Source organism: Tinamus guttatus, unplaced genomic scaffold, assembly GCF_059628265.1.
Source record: "Tinamus guttatus ecotype Peru unplaced genomic scaffold, ASM5962826v1 Tinamus_guttatus_pri_ptg000497l, whole genome shotgun sequence".
Classification (NCBI taxonomy): Eukaryota; Metazoa; Chordata; class Aves; order Tinamiformes; family Tinamidae; genus Tinamus; species Tinamus guttatus.
The window spans coordinates 3,376,413-3,391,976 of NW_028289031.1; the positions used below are offsets into that span (position 1 = coordinate 3,376,413).

At 44.5% G+C, this 15,564-nt stretch overlaps 2 protein-coding genes across 2 annotated transcripts in view; one reads left to right on the forward strand and one right to left on the reverse strand.

Annotated features, from left to right (window-relative positions):
• RBFA (ribosome binding factor A) overlaps positions 1-15,564 on the reverse strand; it is a 98,232-nt gene that overhangs the window by 34,397 nt on the left and 48,271 nt on the right. The window lies entirely within an intron of this gene.
• Positions 163-8,743, forward strand: BLOC1S4 (biogenesis of lysosomal organelles complex 1 subunit 4). Its single transcript, XM_088533372.1, has 5 exons — positions 163-348; positions 451-522; positions 2,256-2,357; positions 5,102-5,236; positions 8,555-8,743. Exons 1-5 carry the CDS (start codon positions 178-180, stop codon positions 8,654-8,656), a joined length of 582 nt encoding a protein of 193 aa, XP_088389498.1. The 5' UTR covers positions 163-177; the 3' UTR covers positions 8,657-8,743.

The following is a 15,564-nucleotide window of genomic DNA, read 5'->3' on the forward strand; positions in this document are numbered from 1 at the left end:
AAAAGCAGGATCAAACCCCGGGCCCCGGGAGCTCACGGCGCGACGCGCCGCCCTCCCGGCGGCAGCCCCGCCCCTCCCGCCGCTGACCGTTATGGGCGGGGCCCGCCCCAAACCGTCACGGCGCGCGCGCCGCCCACGTGACGCCGGGGTGGGGGCGGGCGGCCCGCGCGCGGCGCCATGGCGGAGGCGGCCGGTGGCGACGGCGGCGACAGCGGCCACGTCTCGCAGAGCCCCAGCAGCGCCTCGGGGCTCGACGGCGACGGGGGCGCCCTGGAGGCGGCGCTCAGCGCCACCGCCGCCGCCTACTCCGCCTACCTGCTGCCCGACCGCGCCGTGTACAGCGCGCAGGTGAGCGAGTGTCGCGCGGGGCCGTTCCCCTCCCCCCCCACCGCCCCCCCCAGTGACCTGATCTCGGTTTGCTTTTACCAAATATTTAAATGCGTTTTGCAGATAGAAAGCTTTGAGGAGAGTCTGGAAGAGCTGCTGACCAGAGTGGATGAATTTGTGGGAATGTTGGACATGGTGCGTATAACCCGCGTGTAACTTTGTTTTAATAGTCAGAATACAGTTGAGTATGTGTTTGTGTCTGAAAACGCGACCAAGACAGGGTAATCTTTAATAGAGATAGGTAGATAGATACTAGTTTGAAAATACATTTGATAAACAGGTAGTTTGCGGGTTAAAACTGCTGAACATTCACGTGATATGTGAATATGTGCAGAATTATGTGCTCACATGGCTATATAACTGCATTTATATATTTGTGTACATGCATACATGAATGGAATCTCATTTAGAACAGCGCAGCAACAAACGTTTAAGAGGGTGGGATGATGTTGTGCTTTTCCTTTTGAAAATGACATAGGGCATCCATATGAATGTTTACTATCTAAATGTTTAACCAGAATTGCCAGATCTTCAAAACTGTACATGGTCTTAGAGAACCCTTCTTACCTTTTATTGGGAAGACAGCTCGGATTTCCTGTCTCATAAGAAAGAAAATAAATAAATAAAGTGTACAGAAAGAACTTACAGCCTGACATTGGTATATAGAGTCATCTTTCAAGTCATGGTACAGGCGGTTCTCCTGTCTTAATCTAAGGTGAATTTCGCTCTAACTTTTCTATTGATGAGACAATGATTTTGTGGCCTGGTCATATTCTCTTTAGCAAGGCTGAATAAATGTACAGATAGCTAAACACAAGTCAAGGCTTCAGTTTAGTATATTTGATTCTTAGGTGTGCCTTGAAAAATACTCAATCACTTAGTTCTAGCAAAGTTAGATGTGCATTTTTGATATAAAGGAATGTATTTTATTTGCTTTTGTAAAATAAATTTTGATCCAAGACACTTATTACTACTTAAAGAAGGCAGCTGATTTTTAATCTGTTTCTTTATTTAATTGGAGCACAGTTTTAGTGTCCAGAATGAAATCTGGGCACTTATGATTTTGCTCTATTCACCAGTTTAATTCCAGGAATCTTTAGACCCTGCCTCTCACCAAGAGAGTTAATATCAGGTGATGAATTGTAGTATTTATGTCTACCCAGCACTTTGGTGTTAGTTTTATTTTCGCTCTTGCAGAACAATGTCTTACTGCTTTAAGACTAACTTCAAAAGAATAAAGCAGTAAGTTAGTGCTGAGCAGAATGAGAAATGGGCAAGGTATTTTTGTCCGTTTCGGCTTGCTGAGCCAAAAGAAGAGAAATCTTCATTGAGATTCTCTGCTGTCTGGGAAGAAACACACATGCTCACAGTTCTGTTCTCTGGGCACTTTGGCGTGCGTATGCTCCCCGCTGCTCCTTGTGGCAGGAATCAGGTCACGGAAGAGATGGGAGAAGTTGGCTCCTGAAAGAAAGTTATTTCCTGGACCATTTCTAAGAAAATGTGCCTGTCAAAGGGGCAATGTCAAACTGGGCACAAAACGTCGTATTTTTAAAAGGCAACTGAAGAATGAAGTTATACTTGAAGGTGCTGGAATATGAGGGGGACTTCTTATTTTCGATCCCAACCAAACTTTGCTGCTGTTTCACTGTCCCCTTGACTGACTTCTTAGGGGTTTAATCTCAGAAACATTGATAATATCAGTGCTGGTAAAATGTAGCTGCATTCCTGCTTCTTTGCCTGACACCAGGCACATATCTGTAAATGCAAAGGCCTAGTCCTACTGTTTGTTACCTTTTGTTGTACTTCTCATTGTCTGTTTTCAGTCCCACTTCAGTCAGTTTTATATCATTTGTTTGAATCCTGTTTAGATTCGAAGTGATTCCTCTCAAGTTGTCAATGAAAGTCTACCTCAAATTTACACAAAAGCAACAGAAATGAGACATATATACAGGAAGATTGACAAGTTAGAGGTATGTATTTGACATATTTAGGTGTGGAAGTGTGAAAATGGGAACACTTTCAATAGGGAAGGAAACCCAATGCTGTGTTGCAATGTGTGTGTATAGAGGGGGCTCTTCTCCAGACTTTCAGATTTATTTGCTGTCAGTGTCCTATCCCACCTCAATACCTCAGGGTTAGTAACTATGGAGAACACAAAAAGTGTTAATAATTTCTGCAGGCCCTTCTGTTTTTAACTTATTGCTTGAATTAAGGTCACCATCCTTCTCTTTTCTGAAGGCCTTTTTGTTAGCACCTTTGAAATTTACTGTCTTCGAAGCTATTCTGAGACTAGTAGAAGGAGCAGGATGTTCATCCTTCATAAAACTTCAGCACTGAAAGTGACTTCAGATCCTTGATTCCATTTCCAGGAGAAGGGTAGGCAGCTTAAAGTTTAAATTAACACTGAGTGTCATTGTAATGTGATACTCCATAGCAATGGTGAGAAGAATGAAGAGCATTAAGAAGCATTAATTCTGCTGAGGTAACAAGCAGCAGTGTTAAAATCCTTGTCATGCTATTGATAAAAGGGCCTGACAACAGCCGCAGGAAATCGAAGAGACTAGTTTTAGATCACAGGAAACATTAGAAACTCAAATTCAGAAAGTAGGTAGGTACAGAAGATGGAATCTGTACTTGATTTTTAATATAAAAATTAAAGAAAAATAATTTTCAATTCCAGAAAAGCTATGAGCCAAGTATAAGTTTACCAGATAACACTCTGTCTAAAATGAAGTCATCTACCCTCAGACCAAAGGAGGATGTTACCGATTGCTCTTACATTTATTGGTGCAGTGAAAAATGCAGGAATATACCTCGTTTTACATATATGTATGTGTATATGTATATACACACACTATATAGTCAAGCATAGTTCAGTTTAGTCATTAGCACACAGCTTAACTGTCAGGGAAAAAGGTCGCTTAGGGGAATGACTCTGCAGACTGTGAGGCTTGCAAATGTGGTTTTATTCAGAAGATTTATTTAGTTTTTTATTCAGATTCAAATCTATTATTTATAAATACTGTTTTCTTGCAGTCATTCTAAAGTGTGGAAATTATAGAAATTTCTGTCTTAGTATTTCAACACATTTAAATTACAATATAATTTTTGTTATTCCATAGGTAGTTGGAGGAAAAGAGAGGGGAGTTCCCAAAAAGGTACCCCACTGCCATTTTCAGTGGATATCTTATTTTCACTGTGCTCTGTGGGGTTCTACATGGAGAAGACAACACAGCTTTCTGAATAAAGCCTGCAGTAAGCATGAGCTGTCCTGATCAGCCTCTCTAAATAACATGCTGAGAGGCAGAACCTGCACAGGAGTCTGCATTCGGTGTGGTTTGTTGAGATCCTCTTTGCTAGAGACACCAGCATTTTTACCAGGGAGGCAGCTGAAGTTCAGAGTGAACATACAGGGCGTTCTTGTTGATCTGTTTGTCACGTTTTTTCTATTATTTTGCTCTTCTCAGTAAGCGTGAGAGAGAGACGAGTAAATGCAGAAAGTACTTACCATTCAAATGCGTTTAGGTCTCCTCAGAACTGGGTATGGCTGTTGTATTGCATAGTTTAACTTGCTCGTGTATGTTACTGTTGTGTCTGTTACGTAATTCACCTTTGCAAGCTGTGACAACAACACTGCCTTGAGCAGATGGGCCAAGTCTGGCCTGGGGACTTGGTTGCTGCTTTAAGTGCTCGCTCTGTGTTGGAGTTTGCTGTGTCTCACAGTTAAACTTCTGATAGACTTCAGCTGTGGGAACAATTGTTTTTCCCACTTGCTAGATGGAGGTCAAAAGAGTAAAAGTTGAGAGGTTCCTCTCATGTCAGAACACAGAGGATATGTGAAATCCTGCAGGACAGAGATACGTGCATGAACATAAAGCAGTTGCATTTCCACAGCATCATTTTTCTTAGAGGTCCTGGAAGAGCATATTCTAGTGGGCAATGTGTTTAGTGTTCCTCAGGATTTGTTGCCATATCACCTTGGTCTTTTATGAACTAGGCACTTCTTAAGAACTGACACTTGCCACCAGTCTGCATTTCACGCTGGTGGTTTGAGTCAGACACAGCAGTTTAGTCAAATCTGTTAACCCTGTAGCATTCAGGGTCGTGAACAACTCCTTCCACTTCAGCGTGGCAGCACAGCAAAACACTTGCGTGTTCTTCTAAAAGCAGGTTTTAACAAGAGTTAAAGTGCTGAGTGTGGAAAGTACCTGCTTATTATTGCCATTGAAATTGGAACTCATCTTCAGAAGCAGATTTGAAAAGTGACAAAGGAGCTTTTCTCTTACACACAACTGTCTTGCAGATGTCACGTGTAATTATTGATCACTTATATCTTCCAATTTTTTCTTTTGTATGCCTGAGTAGGTTTGGAGATGTGCAAATAGTGTATGCTTTTATGTAGTTTGTGGAAACAATGTTCAGTTTGGTAAGCTGCCCCTACGTCATCTAGCACCTATTAACTTGTTGCAAATCATATGCTTTTAAATTTCACTGAAACTTAGCTGCATGTGAAAGATGAATAGGAAATAGTTACCCTGCTCTTGCTCCCTTTTATGTATCTCACACCCAGGCTTGCTCTGGGTGGAAGGGAAATATTCAATGGAGTTTGTATGGCTTATGATTCATGTAATGGACTCTTCACCACTGTCCTTCAATATGTAATCCCCATTTAATTTATTAGTAGGTAAGGTGGATTGTCTGTCCTCTCATCTAGGCTTTTGTGAAGATGGTCGGGAACTGTGTGGCTGAAATGGAAGAACGGGTCACCAAGGCAGAAACAGACTTTGGCACTTTTCCAAGCACCTTCAAGAAAATCTTGCACACGATCAGCCTACCAGCCTTCCTTAACGTAAGTGTGCTTTTGTGGACAGCTTCGTGGCTCTGCTGAGCAGTATGCATGATTCAAAAAAAATAGTAATGTATGTTACACAGATCTGAATTCAAAACTTAGCTCTTGCATTAGGCTTTTGCAAAATTCTTGGACTTGGGTTTTTTTTTTCCCCCTTTTTAGACTAAGTCCAAGAAGATTAAGACTCAGAATCATAAATTCTTACCAGTATTTGAGTCATATTCCCGAGTAAGCCTGAATATATGAACAAGAGAACATGAAATGCCCAAAGCAAATAAATAATGAACAAAACTTTAACAAAATTTCCCTGATGTCTTACCATGTAAAGCAACTATGAAGAGCCTGTACAGACACAACTTTCAAAAGATTATACTGCACTAATGTAATCATTGCTATAATGTTGTGAAGGAGAAAAAGCATGAGCTGTGTTGCACAATATTTTTAAGATAATGACGCTTCATTTATACCTAACCTGCAGATTAGTAATCATTTAGCACCCTTGTTGGTGTGTGTGTGTGCGTGCGCGCGCATGTGTTTTGATTGGTTGGTTTGGTTTGGAAGAGGGAAGTGGTTTTTTTCTGCCTTTTTTCATTGCCTGTGGACTGTTTCTCTGCAGTAGCCTTGAAGTGCTCAGTCCAGGATGTTCAAGAAAATGCCATAACTACCCTTAAAAGCTGTCACTATGCCCCAGTTTTAAAATACTCTATTCCCTGGTCGTAGTGTGAACACCTGATGTTCCTTGTCATTAGCTGGAAGCGTGCCCTATGTACTACTACTACTTGCATATCATCAGCAGACAGATTTCCTCTTTTTTTCTTTTCCTGAATTCCTGCTGTTCTAGCCCAGAGTTCATAGTATTGGTGATAGTGCTAAAGGTGAAGCAGGCTTGTGGAGGGATGGAGATGAAAACAACTTTGTAACAAGTTCAGGTATTTGTGTTCTTACCTACTGAAGCATCAGAGAAAAACAGGTAGCAAGGAAGTATATGTATTATCTTAGTAAGACTCAGCTGAGGAAACCTGTTCCTTACTGCTCCTGTCTGTAGAGGCTTCAAGTTAGTTAATTTCCCACTGCCTCATTTTCTTTTGTGTTTAAGTTTGGAGTGATACAAGAGTAATTTTCTTACTTAAAAAAAAAAAAAAAAAAAAAAAAAAAAAAAAAAACCTAAAGCTGCTATTTCTAAGCTACAAAAAATGGTGATTGTGATTTAGTTTTGAAAAATCACCAATGGTATTTTCCTTTTTGTTACTAAAAGTAGTTGTACTAATGGCTTCAAATTAAAGTGGAAAAAAAAAAAGAAGGAATTCTAGAAAAGTGCATTGTTAGTGGGAATGTTTTGTGCAGGTTATCAGCTTTTCCACAGCCAGTAAAGTAGAAAGTCTTTGAAAGTGCCACCAAGCTGGACTTTGCACATCCATATCCAACAGTTTCTTGGTTTGAGCGTGACTAGCAATAAAACAAATGCCCAGCATGTAGGAGTATTAACTGCGTAAGGTAGAGGCAGTTCCCTGTTCCACAGTGAAACTGAATATTCCCAAGAAAGTATCTCTTTTCGGGAGCAAACACAGGCTCTGTGTTGGTAAGAAGAAAGCTTCCTGCTCCTTCTTTGAATCAGTGGGTGCTTGAAGATTTCTTGCCCTGTTTAACATTAACTAGCTCAGATAACACATCAGTCTTTTGGAAAGGGCTACATTGATCTCCTACAACATTCTCAGTCAAATTCTCTTGCTCTCTTCCCAGCTAATTGTCTGTTCCTTCGCATACAGGATACAGTGCGTTTGTAATCTCACTTTCTGATTTTGCCCCAAATTCTGCCCTTGTACTCAGCAAGCAATGAGAAGTTGAGCCCTGTAAGATTCCTAATGCTAGGAGGTGTCCTTGGACAACTCTGAGCACCGTGCCTGGCTGTGAAGGGCCTCCAGCGACTGAAAGCAAAGTTCCGTTTTAAAACTATTTCCTCTCCTATGTCGCTGTGTGAGAAGAGGGGAAAATGTCTTCACACGCTCTGCGGCATTGCCCGAAGAGGTACAATATTTGCATGTAGGCAGGAAGGAGATAATTTCAAAGAATCGTTACGTCTGTCAAAAATTCCAATATAGAAAATACAGCTAAAACCTACTATTTTTAAACAGACCTAATTTTTGTTTACACTTTAAATTTCATTACAATTTCAATGGCCAAAAAAATTCAGAGGAGTTAAGCATGTGGGGAAGTCAAGGTTAAATGCAATTTAAATGCCCTAAATCCAACAATTTTAGAAAGTCAAAACTTCCTGCTATGAATAAAATTTTATATAAACTAGAAAAAAAAAAGTTTATTTCATATAGAATACAAGAAGTATTCAGCATAGCTAGATACTAGAAAAAAAATCTACTTAGCTGTTTCCTAGGCGTACTTATTTATTGACACAGTTAAAGCATTCTGAAGTCCAGATAGTTGTAGGAGTTGTCCAAGTAGTTCCGTTTAGTTTTGGTGAAGACTCCTTTTGTCAGCTGCAAAGAGCAAGAAGTACCTGAAGAAGTCTGCGAGCAAACTGACTGATAACTCTGCACAAGGGTGTATTAAAGAAATGGTATATTCTCAGACACCCCTCCTCCCCATTTTCTAAGGCTTTCCTTAGACTGTATTGACACGTCCTCTGTGTTGCAGTGCAGCAGTGCTCGCATGCAGAAAGACTGACACATTTGTCAAAAATGGTCCTTACTCTTGCCTTTTTACATCAGCTGTTTAGTGCAGCAAAGCAACATAAAGTTCATACTTTCCAGCTTATTTTTTCTAAATGCCTGTTGTGCTATTTTCAATTCTATGGCATAGTATGCATAGTCTAACAGATTTGATGAACAAGCTCAGCAGGAGAGGCAGCCTTCTTGAACCAAAGGCTTTTTTTGCAGGTTTGTTCTCTATAAACGCCCTCTTAACTAAGTAACTGAAAATAGATGTTGTGGTCAGACCAAAGGAAGGAGCAGAGGAACTTGAAGGCTGGAGCAGGAAAGGCAAAATTATTTGCCTTTGAAAGTATGAAGGCCGCGGTGACTAGAGAGCTGGAGAAGACAACAAATTTGGTTCTTGCAGAGCTCTGGGGCATTTTACACTTTGTAAGACCAAGCCTGTCTGTGGGCTGGGATGGAAGAAGTCAAAACCTGTTTTTTTTTCTTCACTTTCATTAAGAATATACCGGCTCTGTCTAAGCTGTGATTAGAGTCACCTGGCTGTGGATGCCTGTAGAGCTCCTGTGGTTTTGCATTTTAGCTTTGCAAGCTTGATTGTGGAACTTGTTCTTTTTAAGGTGACAAAAAATAAACTTTATCTAATTTGCAGAAATCAGCTTCATCACGACAGCAGCAGACCCTCTATGAGCCTCCAACCCTCTTCAAGACTGAAGACTATTTTCCATGTGTAAAGGAAGTACCTTATTCGTGATCTTTGCTTTGGGCTTGACGAGAATCAGCTGGAAGAGGGGGAACCAAGTGAACAAAAGCAGGGCCAGCCTCAGTGGAGCCGCATTTGAGTGCTGCCACGGTTGGATTGCCATCGTCTTCCTCCAGGCGGTGTGTGCACATCACCTTTAAGTGCATTGGCTCACGTCTTCCTAAACCACAGTGCAACGTTGCAGACTAGATTGGGGAAGGAAGTTAAGAATGCTTCTGCACTAGGGTTTTTCTTTTTCTATAGGGACAGAATAGGAAACAATTTTCTATATATAAAATCTTTTTAACACTGTAATTTGCGTGCTGCTGCCAGTGTAAATAGCTGTGGCAGAAGGGTGTCGGGGTGTGTGGGTTTTTTTTTTTTTTTTTTTAAATACATCCAGTGGGGGTAAGATTAAGAGAAAAGCCCTGTGTGAAATCCCTACCTTTGCCCCCTGCAGCTGTATGAGGAGAATAGAAGCTGCAAAGGGGAGCAAGCCAAGCCAAGCACAGGGGCTGGGCTGCTGAAGGGCTTCAGGGTAACAAGCTGAACTTCAAAGGTCTCTCATGTAAAATTTTAAAAAACTGACCCTTGTAAATTCACAGCAAAATTCTATCTCTACGATTACCAAAGCTCTTGTAAGTTAACAGATGTCATTAAAGCTAAGAACTGACTTGGATATAGTGGTTATGAAGGCCCTGGGAAGAGCTTTCTTCTGGGCTAGTGTTTGACCTACAGCACAGCTTCCTCAGTCTGCATGGTATACTGCATTATGGGTGATGCCTAGTTACTGCTACTACTTGCTGCCAGGTAAATCAGAGGCTATAGAAATTACACTCATAGTTAAGTAGATTAGCCCTTTTCTGTTTTAGGCAGTAGGGCAGGAGTTCAGCTGAAGATACCCTCCTTTCTTAGCTTAAAGTGGAATTCTTGTTTTTGTCTTTTTCTACCCTATTTGACAGTGTCTGGGGTGGCTTCAATAGAAAACACAATATCCATTTTGACTTCAGTAGCTTTATATAGCATCCAAGGACAAACTAGAATCAGGAGTTAGGAGTTAGTTTTCTGCCTAATCTGCCATATGCGCATTTACATCTTTTACTAAGGTGGGGGGGGGGGCGGGGGGGGGGGAAGGTTGGGTGCCCTGTGGTTTGTACCTGTCTGCCTGTGTGTGGCACTCCTGCCCCATCATACTTCCTCGACGCTGACCCCGGGCGGTATTTCTCCACTGAAGTATTTTTACCTCCTGCATCTATCACATCCTTGGATGCAGTGAGAAATCCCTGCCTGGTGAGGGTTCGAGGTGGTTTTTGTTTAGCAGACACGCATGCAAATAACAGCCAGCCCCCTGCCTGTCGCAGCGCTGCTGGTTCTGCCCCTCTACCCTGGCTCAGTGTGGAGAACTGCTGCACCACAGGGTAAGGGTGAACTTGAGGTGCCTGATTCACTTCTGTGGTTCTCACTCCCCTCCTTATTCAAATTTGGCAACTAAATGCTTTTTCCAGCTACATCTCAAGCTCCTCTCCTGAGCACCTGTTTCTCTAACTGGAGTCACCCCACTTGCTCAAGGCATGTGTGATGTATCCCGCTTCCCCCTGCCCCCAAGAAGAGACACAGTTGAAGTTGGGTAGAAGCCATGCGAGACCTGTTGCTGCTGCTCCTCACAGCTTAACCTGTGTTCCAGCCCTGCCGCGCTGCTCCCGCTTGCTGCTGTTGGAATACGTGTGTTCACAAATACGGATTGTTGCGATGGCCACAGACGCGTTAGGTCTCAGGGTAGGAAAGCAGCCGGCACTGCCCAGAGCGGAGCTCAGGCTCGTGCTCTGGAACAGCCTTCCTGGCTCCCGGGGCCTCTGGCTCTGCACTTCCTCTGCCGGGCATGAGTTCAGACTCCTTGAGACAGGTGAGCAGAAAGTACAAACCACGTATTTTTATTTAGTAACATGAAAAAAAAAAAAAGAAAAAAAGACTTGGAGGTTTTATCTTCTTGCTGAGACTTTTCATCAAAATGAAGTATTTCCAGCACAGCTTACCTTTCCTGCCCTTGGCAGATTCTCCCTGCAGCTTGTAAACTCCTCTAGCTGAAACTTCTTGTGCAGTCCTTCAAGATTTCTATGATTCCTTTGGAAAACAAGAGAACAAAAATCCATCTCTCATCCCACTTGTTCCACTTGCAGGCAAGGTGCAGGCTTGGCCCCCACCAGCCAGCCATCTTCTAAGAGTAACATCACAATAATCTGATGTTATTATAGTGATAGGTTTCCCAAAGAAAAATCCTGATTTCTAAGGAAGATGCAAGTGCCCCATCCAGAGCATGAAAATCCAGTGAGGGAAGGCACAAGGATTCCTATGAATATCCCATGAAACCAGCAAATTCTTTGGTGAGTTAACACTGGCCCTGCTCCAAAGACAGTGCCTAGGAGGTATGAACTCAGCACCAACAGTTTAGGGCATTTCTATGAGCAACTGACCTCACCCAGGCTGTAGGTGCTGCTTAGGTTGATACAGATACTCCCATTTCAAGAAAATGATTTTTGCTGTATATTTTGATTAGTAGAATTAAATCAAGTTGAAGGTTCAAGGTTAGTGGGGGAGAGGTTAGGGGGCTGTTCTTTTCAATCTGACCTGTCAAAACTAACACATTCTTCAGAATTAAAGGTCCAAGTTTTGAGAATAGCTTTATTAAAATCCATATTGATGTTATATATTTTACATAAATTATGTAAGTTAAATCTTCAGGTTATTTTTGGAAGCCTTCATAGCCCCCATGCATGAGGCGGCCTTGGGGCCGGGCTTTCCGGGACGCAAAGCGTGGAAGGGCTCTGCGCAGAGCCCAGCAGCACAAGCTCAGCACGCAGGAACAGCCCGGCAGCTCCTCCAACATGTGGGCAACTGGCCTGCCCTCCGCTGACACGAGCCCCTCTCCTTCCCGTCCAGGACACCAGGCTATCCCAAGACTCCTGGGAAACAGTAAAGATTTTTCCTGCTTAAACTTTCTGGTAACTTTCCCAGCTCTCACTGAGGTGACGGAGCTCTCGCCCCTGCAGACTAATTCTGCAGAACTGCCCCCCTCCCCACAAATACAGGCACGGGCTGCACGGAGCTGCTCCTCAGCTGCCTCAGGCACAGCGCAGTGATGCCTGTTCACCCGCACCCTCGTTCAGAGCTCGGAGGCAGCTGGCCTGAGGCATCCCTCCACGCTGGTGTCTTCCTTACGGGAGCCGCGGTGCAGCGCACTGGAAGGAGGCTGTGAGCCGGTGCCGGCTCTCCCTCCTCGGCTGGGCACGCGGAGCAGCACCAGCACCAGCACCAGCCTTTCCTGCAGCCGTTACAAGGCAGCCCTTGCTTCCAGGTGTTGCGGACGCGTGTGCGCAGCTCCTGCCCGCTCTCCCTTCCCAGCCTGCTGCGCTGCGTCTTGCACACAACCCCTGCACACCCATAGGAGAAATGTGTCAAGCCAGACCTCCAAGCACAGCCAGACAGGGCACTGGTCTTCACCTCAGACCGTGTCACTGCAAAGGCTGTCACGGTCTTCAGCTGGGCTTTGGAGAGATGCTGCTTTGCCCGCAGATGCCATTGTTAGAAGCACTCACAGAAACCCAAAGCAAGGGCCTAGAGGAGAAAACTGCAGCCCCATTCTAGTGCACGCAGCCATCTCACCTACTGCCTTTCAAAAACTAAAACACTTTGTGGTGTTCTCAACATCGGCACTTTGTTGCCAAACCTGCACTCACTGCTTCAGCCTCCCTCAAGTGAGGTTTCTTTTTCCTGTGCCCTTGCTCTGAACACACTGCGGTCAGTGCTTAGCTGCGTCTGTGCTAACATTACCATTTATCTCAATTAGCAACAGTAGGGTAGGCCAGCCTACACCAATAAATCATCTATTGACTTTTCTTTCGTTCGGTTAAAACATGGGAAATTAAGTCTTCAGCTTGGTCACAAGCTGAGCAAGGTCACAGCCCTCCTGTGCATCGACCAAGCCGAGATCCTCCTTCCCAGCAAGGAGGGCTGCAGGAGCCGACGCAGTTGGAAGCTCAGGTGAGGCCTCGAGGCAGCGCTCAGCTCCAGCCGCCCCTTCCTGTCCCCTGAGGCAAGCGCCCGGCCTTGCCCCCCTCGCAGCCACGTCACACGGCCGGCAGGGCGACCGAGCCGCCAGCACATCATACACGCACTTCATCTCCCATTTCCACCTGATAAAAAATAATAGCTGACATCATTAAAAAAATAAAATCCATAACCATGAGCTATTAAAATCCTAGGAGACAAGTTCTTCAAGTACCTCTCATTTTTCTTACCTCATCTCTAATGGGCACATTTATCACCGCCATGAGATCATCTCCCGTTCTTCTCCAGGAGAGCCGACAAAGACACCCAGCAAGCAGCAAATACCACTAAAATTGATAAATAGGCTCAGTCCCAAGAACTGTCTTAAAGGAATGCTACTGCGGGAGCAGCAAGCCAATCAGCAGTAGATGCAGCTGCACCACATGGCTCTGTGCTTTGCCTTCTAGCGCTGCTAACACGGGCTGCTGAGGGCACCATCACAGCACGTGTAGCTCTGTGGATCATGAGCGCACCAAACGGAGCCACTATTGCCCTTGGCAGAGAGAGCCTCATCTCATATATGGTCCCGTGTACAGCAGACTGGCAACACTGCTCTAAAACATCTCTCTCAACCAGAGGGTGTATGTGAGAACTGCTGTTTTCCCCATTTAACAGAGCAGCCAAAATAAAGCTGGTATTTTCAGAAGGCTCTACCTTCCCTTGATTCCAAGATGAGTTAAATACCCTGGTGCTTTTCAAGAGGCCACTAGGGAGAATACCATGCCAATGCATTATACAGCTAGGCATAAGTTATACAGTTTATGTGAAGATGGGCATCCAGTTTATGTTCCTGATACTATCGAATCACGTTCTTCTCACTCATATGGGACAGTGCAAACACATGCCTCACGGGCCATTCTGATGTGCAGTCCTAAACAGAAGAAGTTCAAAGCCAGGAACTTTGGCTACAAAGTACATGGACTAAGGACTTGGCTTTGTGCATGGACCAAGGCCTTGCACATCTGTCCTCTAGTACAGGAACAACAAGGGCAACACCCGTGCCCTCGCCGCGCGCCTGTGCGAGCCCGAGCGCGGCGCGAGGCCACGGCAGGAGGGGCGGCTGGCGCAGAGCCCAGGGCAGCAGCGCCCACTCCCCCCCATCCCCGGAGGCCGCGTGCTGTCCTCCTCGTGCACGCCATGCGGGAGGGCTAAGCTCTTCTGACCTTCAAAAGCAGCTTGCACATTTCTGGAAGGGGCTGGTCTGTTTTTTTCTCTTGCTATCATAATGCCTTTTTTTTTTTTTTTCCTCCTCTCTAGTGTGTATCCAAACTTGGCTACTTCAAGTACTGTTTCCCTGGAAGAAGGTACTCATTGTTAAGTGTTGACAAATGAATGTTTGTAAACGAAGAGTTGAGTACAGAGTTAACAATTTACAAGGTCATCTGTTGGAGTTGCATATCTTAAGTTACATTAAAGAGGTGCTTAAATAACCCTCTAAACTTTGCTCAGCATTTAAAACAGCGAAGGAAAAAAGTTTGAGGCTACAAACTACTCAATATTTGACACAAAAACTATTGAAAAATCAAGAAGAACATTCATTTTTGCAACCTCCAAAAATATAAAGTCAACTTTCCAAAACAGTATTAACTTAAACCGCAGCACATGGATGTATACAGAAGAGACATGACCAGGTAACATTACAGTAGTATTTTTTTCCCCTGTTACCGCTGAAATAATAAACTTACACACATACAGTTTTCCTGCTGTAAAGCTCAGACACCACAACAAAATATTTCCCAAACATTCCTCCAGCCCCACGAATTACAGCAGCAGAAGACCTAAAGGTATGTTTTAATGCCCATAAGGAACAAATACGTGTTGCTGCTGCCCTGTGACCAGCTCTTCTCCATAAGGGAGCAGAGCCACCTCCGCGTGCGCGAGGAGGGGCCTGCAGGACGGCTGCTCGCTGGGCAGATCCCCGTCCCTCCCGCAGGAGGAGATCCTGGGGTCAGGATCCTTCCCTATGGAAGGGCCCAGGAGTGTCCTGCAAGGAGGGGCAGCTCCGCCTTTCCCAGCTAACCCTTTCCAACTCAACAGCTTCACAGGTCGCCTACAGGAAAAGGTCTATTTTGGGTAAGGCCGCTAATTTAACTTGGCTTTTTGCAGCAGCTTTGGCTCTTCTGAATCCATAACCACACCATTCCACAGGCGTTTTTGATTCCTCACTTTTTTTTCTTTCCACATTTCAAAATCCACCTTTTTTTGTCTGTGTTGACACCCCTCATTTAATGAATGATCAGCAAATCAACACAAAGAATTAAGGATATCATTTTATATTAAAAAAAATGCAGCTATCAGCATTTGTGATAATACTAGATGACTGCAGAGCTCTACTTCACACATTCATTTTTCAAGCTCTACCTCAAGCAGCAGAATCTGGATTTTCGGTATAATTTTCCTTTTGTATCTTTTAATAGATTTTTCTGAACCAAGAAGAAACTTTCCCGTCACATCCACGGAATATTCAAAGAGAGGGGACCCATGTGCGCACACACCTCAATTAGAAGCCAGGCTCATTTGAAACCGTGAAATCCAAGGGCAAGGGCCGGCCGGCTGCAGGGAAGGGGCAAGGAGCGGAGGGAGAGCGGCGGTGTCGCCCGGCGCGAGGATCCCTCCCGCTCCAGGGAGCGCTCCCTGCTCCTCGCTCCATCCTCCCGCGCTGCCCTGCAGCCCTCCCTGCTGCGGCGGCCGAGCCCAGCGCCGCCGCTCCAGAGGAAACCCGCCGCACGGCATCGACATCTCGGGAGCAAAACTGAACGCGCAGAACTGCCTCACTAAGGGCTCTCTAAACCTGCTCACAAAACCAAGCCTTTAGA